Genomic DNA, 21,850 nt, shown 5'->3' with positions numbered 1-21,850 from the left:
GGAAATTTTCCTGTAGATTCCGTTTGTAATGGAAGTCATTTCAGGAAATTTTATGTTGAAGAGAGATTGATAGAGGCATTCTTATAAGATGATGTTTGCTGTAAAATTGTGAAAAGAGATTTTTATCTTTTAGAATTGCTTTAAATCAAATTTAAATCCTTTGAAGTGGTTGTCAACATCAAATAACGAAGATTTTATAGGGAGTCTGAGCCATGATTGATGAGGTGTTAGGTTTTTAAATGCCCGTCAAACTTAACGGGAATATTATATGGTATGGTTGTTCATGCGTCCTACGTAAACTTTTGTTTGTACGGCAATCTTCTACATTTTCGACTAATATCTGTGAAACTTAACTTACATATTTTCACGTTATGAAGTTGTATTTCCGGGAAAAAAAACTGAGATCTTTTCAGAAGTTATTGCCCTTTATTGTTTCTTTCGGTGTTTGATTTTGGTCCAAAGATATTCCTCCTACATTTCTTACCCAATCTCTTCGCAACTTAGTATATATCACGATCATGATATAAAACTATTTTTCTGAAATGTATTTTGATTCAAATATTTTTGAAAGAGTTATTGCCCTTTCTTTATTTCAGTATTTTTGTCCGGAGCCTGATCTCTTTGAAAGTTTATAGACTGTATAATTGTGTGCTGGTACAAAAAAAAATTGATCCCATTATTTTTGCAAAAGTTATTGCCGTTTGTTCACTTCAGTATTTGAATCTCATTTCAGTATTTGAATCTGGTTTCAGAGATCGTTTCTACACTTTTCTATCGATTTCTTTGAAACTTAATAGTTGGCTTTATAATCATCACATCTAGCTGTGTTTAACGAGTTGGAGACTTTTAATTACTTGTTTTCCTCAAACTGTTAGCAAATTGAACATTAAACTTTGTAGTAAAAGGTGAGATTGATAGCATCGTCCCACGGTATTCTTGCTATATTGATTGATGGGTCTTGATGTTTTCATGCATTCCGTGTAATGTTTTATACACGAATTTGTACAATTATAATAATAACAGTCTGACATGAATACTGCATGTTGCATTAGACTGATGGTGCAGACAAAAGCCTCAATAATTCTTTTTTATATGTAACTAATGCATGTTTCATTGAAAAATTATCTATAATGTTAGTCAGTGTTGGTATGATTGATTTTCTACCAATGTTCTTCATCGTCCTCACTGAAGGAAGGTGATTGTCCACAATATCTACCCTGTATATACTAGCTGTGGTCATTAGAGTGTTAGACTTTTGCAACCTTTGATGAAGATGTGAGGTTCATAGTCGGATCCATTACTCGAGGCGGTTTGTATTTCTGAAGAAGCCAGGATCACAGATGTTTGGGTTTAGACTTTGTGTCTCTGGGCACGTTTCTTCAACACACCACCCGCCTCAACATTGCTCAGAGAGGAATGTGACAAAGTCTCTCATATGATTTTCTATGAGGTAGCCACCAACTACTACAAGGAGACCCTACATCAACATTTCCCTCGCTGTTGTTAGGGTGACAAACCAAGAAAAGAAATCTGTTTATGATGATGGGGTGTTTATATAGAGAAACTGACACTCGTCTTGAGTAAACACAGTTACCCAGCTCTGTTGATGAATATTCATATTCAGCACCTCAAGTCATTTAAAAGGATATATTTTCTATCATTATGTGGAGACCTTGAAAATGAAAATATTTTGATCCAGGTTATTTTGAAGCAAGCACTGATGTTGTATCAATCTCTGCTGTATATAGTGTTATATAAAGAAACCTTAAAATCATACATATATGCTATACTATTAAATACAAACAGGGGGCCATGATAGCTCCATTGGTTAGAACACCGGTCACATAACCTCAGGGGAAAATCCAAGGTGTGTAGATCAACTCTCCCTACCCCGTAACGGTTTGTGTTTCACAGGAAGCTGAGAAACAGGCCAGTCTGTGTTGTCGTGGTTGTGTCCTTGGGCAAAACATTTTACCCTAATTGCTCTGGATGACATGCGGTGATCCTCTTGTATGATGCTTAGTGAATTAGTCACTAACTACTACAAGGAGACCCTGTTAGAAATGACCCTGGCTGTCCACGGCGCGATTAACTCAGCAGACTAACAAGGGCATGATAATTAATATAAAACCCTGATGTTCTGTTTCTTGTATTGGTTGTATAGGTCAATAGTACTCTTTATCACTAGCCCTCCACCTCTGGGTTGCGAGTTCGAAACCTACGTGGGGCAGTTACCAGGTACTGACCATAGGCTGGTGGTTTTTCTCCAGGCACCCGGCTTTCCTCCACCTCCAAAACCTGGCACGTCCTTAAATGACCCTGGCTGTTAATATGACGTGAAACAAAATAAACCAAACCAAATCAATACAGTTATTTAGATAGATAGTAATTATTTGTCATGCCTATTTAAAGGTCAAATGTCATGTCTAAATTAACAAAAGTTGATGGGTGCACCCAAATAACATAATATTAGGTGTTGGTTCAGAGTTTGTTGGTTGTAAGGTAGATTGATATATCCTGTCTGGTCTGGAGGATCCATTTCAGGTTAGGTGTATTTATAGTAACGTAACCCCCAGCCATTTTTTTCATCCATGACATCTGGTGGTAAACAAGGTGCAGTAATGATCCATCAAAATTCATCTCCATAAGTCGGCTGTCCTTGAGGTGCTGGTTTAGTCAGTAAGCAGCCTGATATATCTGGAGAACAATTCCAGGTAAACATAATTAATTAAAAGCTACCAAAGTAATTTTATATAAGATACAAGGCCATGATCAATTCCATTAATTTATCTATGTGCTGATCGGTTGGTTTATGGCTATATTGGTCAAAATGGACCCTGGGAACTTTTTATCATGTTTATAGTAAACTGTCTTCTATCTGCATTTATGTAAAGAGTTATTATTTTTTTGAAGCATAGTGATATTTTTCAGAATTAAATTAGAGGTTGACATTGACTCGGTGACTTAAGATCTAACCTTGAAGGGTTTCTGTTCCAATTTTATGGGATGTGGTACATACAGTGTTTCCCATGCATGTTAGTCCAGATTATGTCCAGTTCTTTCAATTCCTGTTCGAAAGCAATAATAAAAAAAATCTTGAGTTTTGACATCAATATCTATGTATATGTATTATGCCTGTTCATATTTAGGGCCCACCAGGCAGTTGTTCAAAAGGTGATTAGCTCGGTAAAAATCTCATTTCACCATTACTTCAAAACCTGAGTGTGTGTATTCCTTTAAATGGGCATGCAGAAAGAGACTTGATGAGTGTTATAGTGTCATAAAATTGTGTCAAGATAGTTTTAGCAGAAATGATTATGATCAGGATTTTAAAATTGTTTCTAAGTATAAGCCTCATCACCTTTCAAAAAGTGATTAGCCTGGTTTAACAACAATTTGGCTGTGCATCTGGGAGCATTTCTGGAACATATTTTCAAAAAATTTCAAGATAACTTCACAACTTTCTATACACATTAATCAAGTGGTCTAGTTGTGCTTTTTGCTATGGTGCAGTTTCAAGTTGTTTTTTATATCCATTGGTTACCATGGAAACAAGTAATCAAAATCACTGATTTCATTGTTTCTGAAGCATATGTCTCCAAAGTTCTTGAAGATAACTTCACAAAAACGTATTAACACATCAGTTATATTGTCTGGTAGTGTCTTTTGCTATGGAGCAGTTTCCAGTTTTGATATTCATTTGTTACCATGGAAACAAATAGTCAAATAACTGATTAAGTATTTCCAGAGCATATTTTATGAAACCCTTTCAAATCATTATGCACACAACTCCCTACACACAGCATTTTAGTTTTCTAGTAGTATAAGTTTTCGGTTTTGATATTTCTTTTTGTCACCATGGAAACAGATGGTAAAATCCACCAAATCCAACATTTCTGGAACTTTGATTCCAGTGTTTCCAGTACATATCTCCAAAACCGTTGAACTACACGCACACCAATTGAGTGCATGGTTACCACGGAGTTACTAGCTATAGTTTAATGGTTTACCTTGAATACGCTGGATCCCTCCACACTGTGCACTAAATGGCCTCCAATGTGTTGATGAGACTTTAATCAGGACTTCTGTTCCTTCCTTCATATTGACTAATTACCTCTATACAACCATTAAATACTCTCCTTGATATGTTAGTTATGCCCAGGCTAACAAGGACTCATTGGCATTGGGATCTGGAGGCCTTTGTCCTTGTTCATTATGGCCAATTGCAACTCTGTCCTTGTTCATTACGGCAAATTGCAACTGAACAGTTATGATGGTTGAATTGCTCTAACTGTTCCAATCACTATAAATCATGTTCCTCGTCAGTTCCAAAGACCTGTTTCATTATTATCTATCGGTAATTGTGTATATTATAGTGTTAACAGTATCAACTAGTATATTATAGATTGTAATGGTCTGTGATCAGTGGCAAATTCTCAATGAAAACTGCATTGGTGTGTTAAAGCGTTCATGTTGAATTTCTGTTGTTGTCCATTCATTGTCAATTTTCGAATGACATCTTCTTCTTAAGAACCATAAACCCTATGGTCATGATAATTTCATGTAGTTTGCTGGAGTGAAATGGCTGTGAATTTTGTTGAAATAGATCACCTTGAACCTGATTTTAATCATATCATATTTCATGTAATTAAGATTCCCGTAATTACTAAAAGTAAGATTGTCCACAACCATGTTTTGTAAATACCCAAATCGGTCCAAAACAATAAAATTACGATTTGGTAGCTAGGTCCTACAAGAATGCATACGTTACTGCTCGTAGGTAGAATGCTATGAACGGACTCGTCACTCACCCAAGTGACTCCATTTGGCTTTGTCTGTGTAGCATTCTCTACAAACATCAACCAAGGGAAACACTGTATAAAACTCGTAAACGTATATATTTATAAAATATTTTTATGGTATAGGTTCGGTATCACAATTTCTTAATCCCATTTCACTGTTTTTATTGAGTAGGACGAGTTATAGCGGCTTTCATGTCTACTGGTATATTAATATATGGTTTCTGTTTACGGGTAAGTTGATAATGTGTCAAAGGCTGTGATATGAAAATATGGAATATGAATGCTATTGACACAAAACGACGACATGGACTGAATTGTGATCCACAGTAGGGTGTAACCGTTGTATACAAAGTCCGCATCAGGTTCATTGACAATGAGAATCGTCAGATATCGAATGATCAAAATCGCGAGTTAATTACAAGAATGTGATATTTGTGATGTGATGTTGTGAATTTCGAGCTTGATGGTTAGATGATGTCGATGTGGAGAGATTGAGGTGAATATTGTCACAGGAAATGATCATATATTAACTATACTTTTATTTTATGTAGTATGAATAGCAAAATTAATTTGCTGTCATCACTGATTAAAAAAGTTCGTTAGCGTGAATGGTCTGGCAGGTATAGCATTGGTCACTCCTACACTGTGTATTCATTGTGTAGTATACGTATCGGTGAACTTCAATTATACATATTTTTTCATGAAATCATATTTTTCTTCTTTTCAGACTTTGGAATACTAATTTAGAAATGGATGCCATTTAGAAGTGAGTCGTAACTTTGAAATATATTCTTAACTTTGACCCTGTTACCATGGAGCAAGACCTTTTGGAACCGAATTCTTCAAGCAGGCCATATCGGTGAGTGTTTTTTTTTTATGTAAATTTTTTTTATTCATTGTACAATTGTAACACATGTCTGCTTTCTTCAATTAGTCTTACTCCGGTCATCAGATACCTAGCTGATGGGGACAACAGTATTTTAAAACTTGAATTTCTACACTTCATTATGATGCTTGACACACATTGGATATCATGTTTTGTATGTGCTGTAACTGTCCTAGAGTTATGGCAGTCCAATGAAATTTTAATGACAAAATATCATATTACTGCTAAGAATAAGAAAACAAGTAAAGTGTCTTTTTCTTCTCAGAGAATATATTAGGTTTATCCTGCAATAAGGCCATGTCTGGTAATAAGCCAGGTATCCATATATACTACATTTCATTGCAAATGCTGAGAAAAACTCTTTCATTGATTTGCAGTAAGCCAGTTATTCTACTTTGAGTTGAACTTAAAGAATCAAGCCCCATGGGCCTTTTGCAGAAAAAATACAGAATTTCATTACAAATGCAGAGCAAACTCTTCCATTGATCAGTCAGTCATTCATTTGAGTCAAACTTTAATAATCATGTAAGCCAAATGGGCCTTTTGAAGGATAAATACAGAATTTTAAACAGACATAGAAATGTATACATATTTCACTCCTTGCCTGCTGGCAGCAGAAATTATAAATCCCACCTGTGTCGATCGTGTTGTCGGCTGACACTGGTAACATGAGATCCTGTCTGTAACTGAAATCTGTTTTCTAAATATTAAATCACAACCCACAATTCCACTGGCACTTTTCGCTAGTATTAGAAATGTCTGTCTGAAAAAAATCTTGATGTTTATTACTGTTTTGCTATAAAGATTCAGCCATTTTTGAGTCCATATCTGCCATAAAATGTTAGTGGTTGACATTTTCAGCCTCGACTCGTACTTAAGATTAAAGCCCCATTCCGGGAAGCAATGTTCATAAATAAACTTTTCTGTGTGCATATAATGCTTATTTACATGTTGTTTCGTCGTATTTTTAGAGTTGAATACTAATTAATTAGCTAATTAATCGCGGGAAATTCCGAGCGTACATATCTATTTATAAACTCCCAAAATAGTATAGTAATGAAGAGAAATCGAAAACGAGGCTGTATGATACCCAAAACAAACGTGTGCAGCATGGCGAGTTCTGACAGCAACGTCTCGGTAAGTAAAACGTACTTTTTCTCACTGAATCATGCACTTCTTTTCTTGCAGACAATTAGATATTCGATGCTAGCTATTACATACAAATGTTTGACAACAATAAAGCGATCACTGCGGCTGAAATGATCTTTTTTCCTTCTATGCTACCACTTTCACTTTCACTTACCAGTGATCGAGCACGATCGACGCCAATTTCTCGTCAAATTTCAGACTCAGTTCTTCCCTCAGAGCTCTCCAACGGGTATGCTCCTTTCCAAGTGTTATTTGCTTATGCTCCGTTGCATACCGCTGTTTCCTGCGGTTTTTTTCAGAGTCACTTAGGTTTTTTTTTCGAACGAGCTTTGGCGTTTTTGTTTTGGATGCCATATTGCTTCTCGATAATAGGTCTCCGGTAGGTGGAGCTTTATCTCATTAACATATGAAATTACCATATCTCATTCACCACTAGAATTTTAGCGTTTCGATGGAATTCCGTTAATAACTCCATAAATACGACGAATTTTAATTTTTTATTATTTTTTTCCTTTGTTAGGAATGTTTTCTGTAGAAAATAATAAATATTAAACAAACTTTCCCTGGAATGGGGCTTTAACTTATAATATTCAAATTGTACATGAAGAATTACTCTTGATAAGATCAATGCTTTTGTGATATAAAATTTTGGAAATGGAAAACAGAGTTGGAATTCGTTAAGTTCAGCAATGTATATTTATGATTATATTTACATGACAGATCGAGAGTTTGAATACCTGGGCACTGGCGAAAATTTTTTTTCCTAGCTGAACATTAATTTTTTCACTTACTGTCTCCAAGTATTGTGTAAGAAGCAGCACCAACTTTTGGATTGATGCTGTTGTACGTTCCAGAAGAAACTAGAGGAGAAATTAACTTCATTTTGTAAAATATATATTGTAGATGATATAACCACAAATTAAAACAGAAGATTGGATCCAAGTCCAATCATAAAGAACAGATATATGATATACAGAAAATGTAGTATTATGATGTTATATTAGCCGTAGTGTTGTGTCCTTCGTCCGTCGTCTATCAACTCTTCCTAAGAATTGCTACTAGTCATGAATGACTGAATTGATTTTGTCCATATTTTGTCTGAAGCATCCTTGGATAAAGGGGGACCAATATATACAAACAGTGGGTATGACCACCCCTATCCCCTTTCTCTTTTGTAGGAATGAAAGACAGTAGAGGTATTTCCAAGAATGGAAAGAGCGTTCGTATTATAACTTAAGAGTGCTTTACCATAATCAATAAAATATCCAGTTGAGCAATGCAGGCCCCATGGACCTTTTTTGAAACAGTTTTGGATTTCCATTTAAGGTCTTTCATGGGTAACGAGCAAAGACATGGACAAGCACAACTTCATTGCTGCAATTACTAGTATATATTGGGGCATTAATACAGAAATTTTGAAGACTTTTTACCGAGTAGTTCTCAAATTATGTTACTATAAACATGTGAACCCACTTCAGCTCAAACACAGCAAAGGTTTTTCAAGAATTCTGGTAATATTTCTTATTATTTTTGCTAACTTGATCACTAATTCATGTTAAAAAATGCTTAACATCATGGAAGAGACAAATAATAAAACTTATGTATATCAAAGCAAGTTTTATTGTTATATTTTATATTTTTCATATTACTACTGCTCCGAAATCAAATTTCGAGCATTCACTATTTATTTTTGAACAGTTTATAAATGTGTAAAGTATGAGGGGCACTCGTATTTGTCTTATTAGATTTTTTGCTATAAGCAAAGTACTCATTTTAAACCAAAAAAATTAAATTTTTACTGATTATTTTTCCTTCTTTAGGTTATAACTTACCACTACCCCCCTTAAAATAAAAAATACGGCAAAAGTCCATTTTTCAATATTTCTCTAAAATAATAAATCTATAATAGAATTATTGCATGGAATTATCTAACTGATTAATATTTATGAAAAATACACAAAAATAAAGAATGTGTGTATATCTGTTAAGAAAAAAACATGGCAAAAAATTTAGTTTCTCTTTATTATTATTCAATTCCGGAACTTTTTGTCTGGATTCCGCCTTCATTATTAGTTGCCAAATTGTACTTCCAGCAAGCATAAACAAAGATCGTTTTCACATGTTAAAACATTTTGCTGTCGTCTTATAAGAACATTTAGGCATAGATTGCAGTAAGTTAACTCTGTGCATCACTATTTCATACTTCAGATGCAGTTTCTATTATTTTTATCAGCATAAATGTCCTTAAAATATCTTTGAACTGAATGTGCCTCTGGCGACCTAGTTTCCTCGGCTTTTGAATTTTCATTTCAGACACGAAAATAAAGTAGTTTCAATAGCTAATTGTTACGTTTTTAATATATTTCAATATATCCAATTCCACTACAATAATTCTTCTGAATCACATATAACACGGGATTCTGGAAATCCAACATGAAAGTTAAGATAGAGACATTATTTATTTCAATTGCCCAGGGCAAGTACACCAACATTTTTCACTTGCCCGAACTCAAAAACTACTTGTCCCGGGCGTCGGGCAAGTCCGACTCCACAATTACATCGTTCTTTTTCTTTCTGCTGCGTTTTGGTTTGGCTGATGCAAAGCGAACGCGTCCGTCTCGACGGTACGCCATCTTTGATTTACTTTCGATTTCGGGAGAGTTCCACAAAGAACCACAACTCAAACGGGGATTCCCCCAAATCCGAACAGTGACGGAAATATCCGATCAGTTACGATTCCGTTACCCATGAAAGACCTTAATCAGAAATTTGTAGAGTCATTTCTGTCAAATGACTCCGCTATTGTGATAGTTAAGTGTAGATTTGTTTTATTTGATCAGTAGCTTGATTAGACAATTTGTTATTTCATGGGTACAGACTCCAAAGTTTAAATGGTAATAACATTTAAACATTGGTTAAAAAAATGTCGGCAATGAAATAGCTATACAGACAAAGAAATGTAACCATATTTCTGGCAGCAGAAATAATAAGTCCCACGGCTGTGTCTATCTTGTTGTCGGCCGACATGGTAACATGAGAGATCCTGTCTATAACTGAAATTCCACTGGCAGTTTTCGGTAGTATTAAAGATGTCTGTCTCAAAAAATAATTTGAGGTTTATTGCTGTTTTTGCAATAAAGATTCAGCTATTTTTAGGCCATATATCTGCCAGTAAAAATATTATCTCATTGACCCCCAGCAGAGACAATTCATACCACCCATTGTGTGAAGACTTTTGTATCCTAGTGTACTGGGTGATCATGAATGAAAAATTCAATTTGAAGGTCATTTAAACTTATTTGAATTGATTTCAGATGTGACACAGCATTTGATTGGTCAATCAAAATAATTTCAGATCATGTATTGGCCTACTTCGAGCATCTACTATAGTGACTATTATAGTCTATATTCTAACTAGAAGTGAACTTGCGTTGGTTACATGTAATGCACATGTGTAGAGAAACAATTAAAGAAGTTGCAATGCACATGTCTAGTCGACTTTGCTCAACCACTTGGTCCAACTATAGCAACTGGACTTTGGAAGCACGGCAGTGGTTTGGTTGTTTATACTCATATGTAATCACATTAGACGCAACAGCCTGACTAAAGTAAATAGTTGACGCTCGAAGTAGGCCAAAATTAAGACTTCAGGCAATTGTTATCAGCAAATTGCTCATTTGCATACAAGCCTGTCAGGAAATTGATTATTGATATGCTGTGCACAATATGTGACCCCAAAAGGTCATAATGATTCTGCCTCACTTTGAGTATGATTAGCACCACAATCTACGACAGAATTAATGACACAGATTTTTGAAAACTATGAAAAACAAGCTAAAATCATCATGTTCAGCGGTTTATTGAGAAGGGAGATAATTATACTGTGAAATTTCAATACACATTAGAATCATTCTATAAATATATACAAATTTTTCACCACAGGAGGCAAAATTGATATTTTGTGAACATTTTTAGCACAAAAAGGATAAAAATAACACAAGGGGCGAAACAGGTAATCATTGGACAATACTGTACTTTATCCCGATATGGACATGATTGGCTGAAACAGCAATGAATCGTGACCGATGACGTGATGTTTAGTATGATTAGAGTTGGTGTGCTGTTACGATATTCACTGTACACTGACAAGATAATCAAACTAGATATTAGATTTGGAGGGACCAATCAGGAACTGCCGTTCCAGAAATAAGTTTTGTAATCGGCAATGATCGACCTCCGTCTACGGTTTTAATCATTGATATAATTGTGATGGGGGTATTGCTAATCACAGTTGTTTGTCAGGACATGTGGCCTGACAGCAACAATCAGGAGTTGATTCTATATATAGACAATGTAGAGGACATATCAACAAATTAAGTGTCATTGCTCATGGTCTCAAATACACATGTCCGTTTCAGTTGAATGTTTCTGCAATTTTGGGATGCGGTTATTTGTGTAGATGGGAAAGAAATCATTCAGATCTCGCTGTGCAGGAAGCACCAGATTTCAAACATGGCTGTCTCTGTTGGCGATGCAAAACTATACATGCAGGTCACGATTTCAAAGTTTCAGGGGAATGGGATTGATTGGGAAATAATGGCTGACTTCACTTGCGTACTGCAGTGTTTGCAGTTAGGAGATCTACAGTTTTGATATGAGGAGAGATATACTAGTGGTCGTATAGTTACGGTATCAATGTTTCCATAAATGGTAGTATTTTATACTTCTGAACTGCGTTCATAACTGGACCCTTGCAGCAATATAATAGACAAAATTCTAAACAGCTTTGGAACTTCCTTTACATTACAAAATGCATAGTAATGGCTAAGACTTAAAATTACAATACAACGCATACAGACTATATGTGTGTTATAGAGGAGGATAATGTATCTGGGAAAAGTATTGTGCGATTCCCTTTTTCTGGCCCCAGGTCACAATTGTATTGCTCTTCTCAAGCTCTCGTTTTAATTATGTAGCTCTAAATCATCATTAAAAAGACTAAATAAGATGAATGTTTTAATTTGTGTCCTGTAATTGGATAAGCATCGGAATGGTTAATTGAGAGATGAGGGTCTAACTGAAGTCAATATCGTCACAGGGAAGCAACCAGCAGATTCCTACATGGTTCTTAAGACAGCAAAGGATCGTGGCTAAATAAAATAGTAAGACGTTAGACCTGCATGGACTCTGGGATTCTGAGGATAAAGTGAGCGGAGATGTATACTATTTTGTCAGTACACAATACACAAATAGATAAAATATATTTCATAAATACAAATGCCACATTTGGATGCCACAAAAATGATACATATCCAAATGCCTCTTGTCTAAATGCCACACACCTGAAATCCACATATCTGAATGCCTTTTTCTAAATGCCACACACCTGAAATTCACATATCTGAGTGCTTTTTATCTGAATGCCACACATCTGAAAGCCACATAACTGAATGCCTTTTATCTGAATGCCACATGTCTGAAAGCCACATATCTGAAAGCCACATATCTGAAAGCAACATATCCAAATGTCTCTTATCTGAATGTCATACCTGAATGCCACACATCTGAATGCTTCTTATCAAAATGCCTTGACCCTGGCTGTTAATAGGGCGTTCAAAAAAATAATGGAAGCCAAAAAATTGAAATACCATACATCCAGCTGCCTCTTAGCAACATATCCAAATGTCTCTTATCTGAATGTCATACCTGAATGCCACACATCTGAATGCTTCTTATCAAAATGCCTTGACCCTGGCTGTTAATAGGGCGTTCAAAAAAATAATGGAAGCCAAAAATTGAAATAACATACATCCAGCTGCCTCTTGACTGCTACACATCTGATTCCCTTTGAATGCCACGTACCAATCCAAATGATTTTCGTCAAACTGACACATATTTTATCCAATGCTCTGAATACCACCAACCAAAATGCCACATACCCAAAATTTATAATTCAATTCTAGACATTTTTTTTTCATTTTTCTTAATTCTCATTGGCTAAAATATGGTTATTTGAAGGTTAGTATTTTGAGATATTGACCTGATAATTCTACATCATCATCATTTAGATGTCACAATGCAGCCCCAATGTCAAGATATCAATAATGCAATTCCACCCATTTGCTAACGAATTTAGTTTAAACAATATTTTATTCAATATTTACATGTCATATATATGATACATAATAATAAAAGGATTCAGAAAAAAGTATGAAAATACTTATTTAAATCTGTCTCCTTAAATAACAGATTGGCGGGTGACAACACTGTATAGCCATTTATTAGTAAAATAGTATAACTTAAAAACAAAACTATTTATGAGAGAGAGAGAGAGATAGAAGGGGAGGGAGAGAGGGGGGGGGGGGGGGGGGGGGAGAAAGAGAGAGATAGGGGGGGGGGGGGGGGGGGGGAGAGAGAGAGATTAACAAATTTAATATCTTGTATAAAATTAACGACCTTTGATTCAGTCAATATGTTTTTAAACCAACCTAGTAGATCTAACATATTGACAGAGGGCATTAGATTTTACCAGGTAGGTCAGTATAACACGATATTGACTTAATCAAAGGTCCATAATGGATAAATAAACAGAATTCCTGTGCCTTTATATTCACAAGTAATGCTAAGTATAATTCCGGAATCCCTACATGAGCGCCAATATAACGGAAATCATGATAAATTTTTATATCAATGCCTCTGCTTGGGATCGAACCCAGAACCTCTAGATAACTAGTCTGTTGCTCAATGGATCCAACTAATGAGAAGTTCCCTCTAGTCGCGCATTGTACATTGCAACTAGTATTTTACCGGGGTTAGATGTACATAGAAATGTTTTTGCCTTCTAGCATTCCACTCAAAGATATTTCCCTTTAATCAATCAGTAGAAAGGTGGTAACCTGGGGGTCAAAGGTTAATCCTCAGTGGAGGAACACCACTCAGTTTCCTGTCATAAGTGCTAAGACATATCTAGGTAATAAATCGACTCCCACCTCTGGGCTTAAATCAATTCTGTCAATTAGCTGAAGTCGGTTTCTGAAATAATAGTCCTTTGTCGTATTGAGTGCGTATTCTTTCGAGTTTTGTGTTTCTTATTATGAGGTAGTCAGTGTCAATGTCTGTTCAATGAAAAAGCTGCAGGGTTCACTCTTCATATTTATTTGATAGAAGATGTTTAAAATAAATATTGTAAAACATGCAATGAAAAATAATAAGCTATAGATCTCTATACATCATATACACAAAACAAACACTCGCTGAGACATATCTGTTGATCCTAAGTCATATTTGAAGTTTGGAGCAACAAAAAAACCCACCTTTCTTTGGCCCCGGATGGGGATTTGATGGGGAGGGGTCAGAAACATTGTAAATGACACCCCCCTTTTAAATTTATCAAGTTAAAATCAAAGAATTTTGGTAGGGGGGGGTCATTTTATGCAGGAATACCTTTAGGAAGGATATGTGACAGAAGACAGATTGCTGTAACCCATTATGTAAAACAAAGGTGGAACATAAAAAGGCTGATCATGGCTGATCAATTATCTGGCTGGTTTTTGTTTTTATTTTTTTATCCCTTCATGTTCTCACATACAAATATGTCAACCGTCTGGTGCCTGGAGACATTATCCTAGTGTCTGGTGTGATCAACGCAAATTATGGTGATTTTTTTATGCACTGCTAGTTCGGAATTACAGTGAATCATGGTTGATTAGGTACTGTCGACAGACTCGAGCCTTTACGATACTTTTTATTTTGAATTTATTGATGTTTTAAATTTATACAAATTAATATGTTTTAGATTTACACAGATATCCTAATCAAGTTTGACTACATACTGAGGGAGGTAATTGATGTACAAAGAGAAATGCTACTTTTAGTTTAAAACAAAAGCGTCGATCATATATAACTATGAATTCTGATTGCTGATAGAGTTGTCTTTCTTTTCATTTTTCATTGTTTAGATTAACAGTCAAAGGGAGACAGCCGTGTAAGCCTACTGCGTTTGTAGAGGCCAAAATGTTATTGATTGTTAACATCAAAAAGGTGTATCAATTTGTTTTATATGGTGTTTTTTTTAAGAGGGGGGGGGGGGGGGGGGGGGGGGGGGGGGGGGGGAGGTGAAGAAAGAAAATGTAGAGCAATAAAATTGATTTCTCATACTTTGATGTATAAACTGTTATTGTACATGTATAAAAATAGTAGATATGATTTGCCGTTATATGTCATGATTAAGCCAATATTCTTGTACAGTTCAGTTAATAAATTAAAAAAGAACATGCATTTCTATCACTATAAGTATTATTGCTCTATACCTAACATTGAAACCTTTGTTACAAGGTGTAAATTATCCTTGTACAGTCAATGTACACTGTGTATGGACATGCACTATATACTGTTTGCAGACGTAGCTGAATTCTCTGCTGAACATTGTCAGAGTTGTCTCCCTTGTGAGGAAACTGGATAGGGAAGTAACGAACATCAATGAGACATTCAAATACAGAAAAAAAAATTCTTCCACTGAAAGGTAAAATGGCTGTAATAGCAGACACAAAACTCGTTAATGATAATGATAATGCTCTAAGTATTTTGTCTACCATATGTGAGGGTTTAATGGCGTTCCATCTAGATACAATCATTTATCTTGCTATTAAAGCGCTCACTGTATCATGCCTGATGGTTGGATAGTTTAACAAATAATGATTAACACTCATTATTTCATTTTGATTGATGTGTTATAATTGTCTGATCTTGCCTGGACACCTAGCTTTGTATAGTCATGTGTTTTGGTGCCTAAATTAAGGAATAAAAAAAAAAATATTCAAGATTTTTATTTTTTTTTTTATCAGTATAGCTGAAATATGATGATTATCACCATGCATTTAAATCTAGACAATTCATACACAGTAACACTACCATGCTTTCATTTACAATAATCAGCTGTACAATCAAAACTGAAGTGTGCCATCGATCATTCCTGGTTCAAGAGACTTACAGTACTACAAATGTAAGGGAGATAACTCTGTCATTCTTGAACAAACGTCTGTCTGACACCATGCATGCTGTGGCTGGTTTGATGTCTTGGTATGTTGTTCAGGAGATGTAGATATCTAGAAAAAATAACTAAAATATTGAAGAAATAGATATGTTTATAATAAATCATCCTGAGACTCTTTTACAGGAGATTATATATTGTTTTTAGAGCACCCAGCATTTTTGTCTTAGTTTGCAACACAGAACAAAACTCATTAAAGATTTACGATTATGACCATCCAATGATCTCTGCTGTCTAGCCAGAAGTCTGGCCATGAAAAGTCTAAATAGACTTGGCATTAAATGATTTATATATCAATTTCTGTCTTTCAGACCTTGGACTGATGAACTTTGACCCCAGCTTATATCTATATAAGGAAATTGTGAAATTCTGTAATCTGATAAAATGCAAAAAAAAAAACACATTTTTTTTATGTTAAAAAATCCTATTCAACTTTCTCATCTGTGTAGAATACTAAATTTTTTATTATTTTTTCCCCAACTTTTTTCCTGTAATCGACCTTGAATTGATTTGTCTGGCACATTTGTTATATAAGCTCGATCACCATTGTCTGTCTATTGATGGCAAATAATATGCTTTTTGAGGTAATTTTATTAACAATATGCCTACTCCCTACTTTTAGTGAGAGATTTGTATTTATATCCATGGCTTATTACTGGGAAAAAATAGGGTAAATATAGGTATATAGGTAGGGAAAATCACCAATATTATATGAATTGAAGAAATATTTCTAGGAAGAAAAAAAACATTGGTGATACTGTAAAGAAATTGAAGGGAAAGTGTATTGGTGGAAAGGGGACTAGTGAGAAAGGGGATTTGTGAGAAATGATATTGGTGAGAAATAAGAATAGTAAGAAATGAGAATAGTGAGAAAGAGGAATGATGAGAAAGAGGATTGATGATAAAGGGGAATGATGAGAAAGCTAGGGGATTGGTGAAAAAGGCGACATATTACTACGGTATCACTATGTCGGCGTCAGCAGTGGTGTCATCTACACAGAGGTTTCCATGTGATAACTTAAGTTCCCCTGGGCCAATCAAACTCAAACTTCATACAGTGCTTCCTTACCAAAACTGCTTGATTGGGATTGCTTTTCAGGTTCAAAGGTCAAAGGTCAAAGTCAATGTTACTAGAAAATTGGTTTCCATGCAAAAACTCAAGTTCCATCGGGCCAATCAAACTCAAACTTTGTATAGTGCTTTCTTATCAAAACTGGTTATTTGCGATTGCTTTTCAGGTTTGAAGGTCAAAGGTCAAGGTCACTGTTACTAGAAATAGAAAATAGGTTTGCTTGCGATAACTTGGGGGTCAATAAAACGCCTTAGCCAATCAGGCTCAAACTTCATACAGTGCTTCCTTACCAAAAGTGCATGCTCAGATTGCTTTGCAGGTTCAAAGGTCAAAGGTTATTTTTACTATAGATAGAAAATAGGTTTGCTTGCGATAACTTGGGGGTCAATAAAACGCAAACTTGATGTATTGCTTTCTTCCAGGAAGTGCTTTCTTGGGATTGCTTTCAGGTTCGATGTTCAAAGGTGAAAGGTCAAGGTCACTATTGAATAGCTTACTTTTAATTATGGAGATGGGGATTAAAATTTAGTGGAAAAAGCATGTTTCTCTTAATGTCACATACCTGTTAATATCATGTTTCTGTCTGACAAATGCAACATGATCTAAAGAGGAATGCACTGTATCATTCCTGAGTTCATTCATTGCATGGGAATCTATCCGACAAATCATACAAATTATACACTTGGAATAGATACAATTAAATTAATCTCCTAGCTTGCTGTGCAGGTGACATATCCACTTCCGTGGAATTCTTGTTATTCCTAGGCTATAAAATGGATCATACATAGTGTTGCCCGTGTTTGTCCCATTCTGTTGTGTAGCATCACCGATTCCATCCCATCACGTCCTGTCCCAATTCAATGTAAACACTTAGCAACTTCATACTATAACAGGTTTTGGTAAAACTTTATTCAAAGGTCTGATATGTGTATACCACTGATATCTTTGTGTTTCAAGGTTCCAAGGTCAAGGTCACTATCACCTTTGAGTGTAGTACCTTGTGTATGTTTCAAGGTATCAAGAACAAAGTGGTTGTAACTTTTTATAGAACACTGAAAATAGTGTTGCATCACAGCAGAGCTTTTGTGTCTTACAGACGTTTTCTTTTTATGCCCCCATCCTGTCTGGTGTGGTCCGGTCTGGTCCGGTCCGGTCCAGTCCGGTCTGGTCTGGTCTGGTCCGGTCTGGTCCGGTCCGGTCTGGTCTGGTCCGGTCCCATTGAAATATAACTAGCCTATCTCATGAACTGGTGATGTGATCCTCACCAATTGGTGTTTCGGAGTGTCAGGTGGTAGTGGGGGCATTTATATCTTACAAACATTTTCCAATTTCTTATAAATTTTTTACTGTTATATTTTTCTGTGTTTATAGTCATCGTGCTTCGTCTGTCGTTGTTCACTGTGCGCAGTGTGTCATCGCCGTGCGTAAACTTTTCACATTTCAAACTTATCAACTTGCACTCGTGAGAATGAGCTGAAACTTACCTAGAATGACCCTGAGATGGTCCTGACCAAGTGTTGTTTTTCGGGTTGATCCAAAATCCAAGATGGCCCCCATGAGAGCCATCTTGAAAAGCACATTTTAAACTTCTTCTCCAGTTCCACTGGTGCCATTGATATGGAAATTGGTGAGGATGTTATGGAAAGGGAGCCAACAAAGGGTTGTTATTTTTCAGCTTTGTAGAAACTTTGGCATGGTAGCCACGGCAACCATTCTGTAACATGATTACACAATCATGATTTTTCTGAGCAACACTTATTTTACACTTTTCTCAAGTTCCACCAGCAGAATATAGCTCTCACTTAACAGAAATGATCCTGACCAAGCGTTGTTATTTTTCTGGTCGGTCCGAAATCCAAGATGGCCACCATGGACAACACTGCATAGGGCCGTTAAGGCCCATGAACCTCTTGTTCATATTATGGGAACAATTATGAATTATTTATTTCTTTTTGAAAAAATTAGGCTAAAATGTATGGGAATGGAGTCGTTCCCAGTTATATAGACAGAAACTTAAGACTCCAGTGTTACGTTTGCTCACGTCAGCAAGCCATTTGTTAGTCCTACAGGCAGGCTACAAATCAATTATGTCATACAGTATTGTCTTGTGTGCTTCAGAACAGCTTACACTTCTAGGACAGCATTTAAAGAACTCAAAAACATGATTTACGAACCATTAAAGTGTCACTGTTGTGTTAGAGGCAACTAGACGCCTCCAGATTGATCTTGGCAGAAAATGGAAATGGTGCTTTCAGTGAATTACACACATGCTAGTGTTGAGCACATGTTGTCCATTGACGTATATGTAGTACCCATGCAAAGGTCAAAGGTCAAATTTTGTTTGGTTCTTGTAATACATGTGTTCTGTTTTTCACTATTTTCCTGAGAAGAATGAAGTGTTGAGAAAGACAAATCTTTGTTCTTTTTATAATTCCAGCTGTCATTAATTTATCATTCAAATTTTTGCTGAAAAATGCAAAAATATGAACCGTCGCAAAACTGTCCAAAATCTACATTGATTTTTTTTTGTTATTGAGGCTATTGGGCATTAGTAGTTGTAGAGACTAGTAAACATGTGAACCTATTCATCCACTTATTTTTTCTCTCGAAAATTTCTAGCTTATTATTCCATCATTAATTAAAAATGAATTTGATATCTGACAATTGTTAACTGATAATTAAGTATCCAGGAAGGAGTCGGTACCACTAAAATCATGTTTTATAGCATGGTTTGGATTTGCTTCTTCTTTAGCTTCCTGGGCTAGCTATGTTGGGTAATAGTGTTAAAGATAAAAGGGCTTTCTGCCTCCACAAATAGTGACACCACTCCGCTGCATGATAATACAGTTTGAATAAAGCCTCTCGTTTCCATGGTACCAGAGTGCACTCATGCGTTGGTTCTTAAATGTCCCTGTTATTTCTGGTTATACCTGTATTGGTAAATCATGCAGCAAATTCATTTTCAAAGTTTAAAACTAAATATCATCAAAATCAGATCAATATCAGGTGGTTTTCAGAATTAGAAGCAATTATCAATGCATCAAATGTATATAATTTATATTTAATGCTCTTTCACTATTTTCAAATATTTAATGGGACAATTATTTGATTGTGTTGTCAATCTGCCCATTATTAGCTATTTTTGTCTGAACATCAATTTCAGTTCTCAAAACATTCCTTGAAAATTATTGCAGGTTTTATTATGTCATGTGGGTTGGGGTACAGTTAATCATAATGAAATCCAGTTGTGTTTCTAGGCAGCGCTAGGATTCAAGGAATTTTTGAAAGAGTTATTGCCCATTGTTTTTTTTTTTTCTGAAATATTGTCTGAAGATTAGATCACTAAACTTTCAAATAATTTCCTTGAAGCTTTGTACAACTTATCAACATCATATTTTGTTTTTCTAGGCAGCAATGTGTTTCAAAATTTTTTGAAAGGGTTATTATCAATTTGTGGCAAAAAAACCCAACAGTGCCAACAAAGCAATCATGATCCTGTCAACTCGTTCAGATTAAAATAGTGTTCAACTGCCAGGATGTGAAGTTAAACACATCTCGTCAACACCCTTGATGTTAGGTTTTTAATGGAGCTGATGAAAATTAAATTGAAAACTTTTACAACATCCGTTATGATCTTGCTCGGTGATTCCAAGTTGTTTCAATCACCTGTTTTCTTCCTTGGATATTTAAAAAATAACTAGAAAAGTTATTCCTGGTTCCAGAGTTAAAACGGAATTTTGTGGAATGAAAGTGCCATGAAGGCTGGTTGTACCGTTAACTTGCTAGAATTTGAAGTACTTCTCATCTTGTCCCTGCAAACATCCAATAACACTGCTGATTACTTTATATATAATTTTTTGGGGGATTTTGTATTTGGGAAAACAAATCGATCACGTGATTCAGAAGCCCGGCCTGCAACCCTGATAGCTATCCTGGGAAACATTTCAAGATTGTGGCATTTTAGCTTCTAATCGAAAAAGATTCTGAACTGCAAATTAAAAAAAAAGAAATTTGTAGAGTTCAACATCTTAAACTGTCAAGAGTCTTGGTTTAAGCTTCTTAAATACTTAAAAAGGAAATTCAATCTAAATTGCAATGAACTAAAAAATAATCCCAAATACTCAAATTAAAATATTTTAAGAAGAAATAAAGAAATATTGATTTTTTGTATTTAACCCAATGTTGTAATTTTACGACTTCAGGCATGAATGTTTACCGTGGTGATAGAATGCTGAGAATTCAAATCTTCAGATATTCTCAGATATTTTCTTGTGATTTCTAAAGATGTTTTTTCAGTTCCATGGCTGCTTCTAATTCAACAGCATTTTTTCTTGTACAAAGATGGACAATGAGCTTGCATTATAATTGTCAGACAAAAAACAACAGAATCATTTAAATAAACAACAGAGGACAAGAAATTGAAGAATCATTTAAAAAAACCAAAAAAAACCCAGAGGAATCATTACCAGTATTCTAATGTTTGTTTAAAGGAATACATTATTTTTAACGTCCAAAAACAATATTTTTTATATTGATTTAGAAGAAAATAGTATTGATTTTTAATAAATTTCCTCAAATGATAGCCTCTGTCAGCACTCTTTTGTGAATATGCAAAACAATTTTGAATCCAGCTAAAATGATGTCAGATATATCGGAAAGCTATCAAGTTAAAACTTCTGTATGGGAATTGGAATCATACAGCGATGTTGTTTAAAGTAATTGATAAAATAATTTGACTTTCAAATGCCAGGCGATCATTAGGTTTAATCTGTTTTCTGATAATAAAAGAAGCTTTATAAATGTTAAAGCTGGATTTAAAGCAAAGATAACTCACGCTTTTCTGACATTCCATTTTACGCACAATATTTTATAGCCCAAAAAGATTATACCCC

The 21,850-nt window shown here is 35.2% G+C and overlaps 1 protein-coding gene across 1 annotated transcript in view; it reads left to right on the top strand.

The window, feature by feature from the left end:
* Positions 1–5,529: 5,529 nt before the first annotated feature.
* Positions 5,530–21,850, top strand: part of LOC117336793 (tumor protein p53-inducible protein 11-like) — a 241,434-nt gene continuing 225,113 nt past the window's right edge. Inside the window, exon 1 of the mRNA XM_033897444.1 lies at positions 5,530–5,661. Coding sequence (XP_033753335.1) covers positions 5,615–5,661 — 47 coding nt within the window. The 5' untranslated portion in view covers positions 5,530–5,614. The remainder of the gene's footprint in view (positions 5,662–21,850) is intronic.

The sequence above is a fragment of the Pecten maximus genome, chromosome 10, assembly GCF_902652985.1.
Source record: "Pecten maximus chromosome 10, xPecMax1.1, whole genome shotgun sequence".
Taxonomy (NCBI): domain Eukaryota; kingdom Metazoa; phylum Mollusca; class Bivalvia; order Pectinida; family Pectinidae; genus Pecten; species Pecten maximus.
The sequence above is the reverse complement of the archived record's forward strand: the minus strand, read 5'-3'. Positions and strand labels throughout refer to the sequence as shown.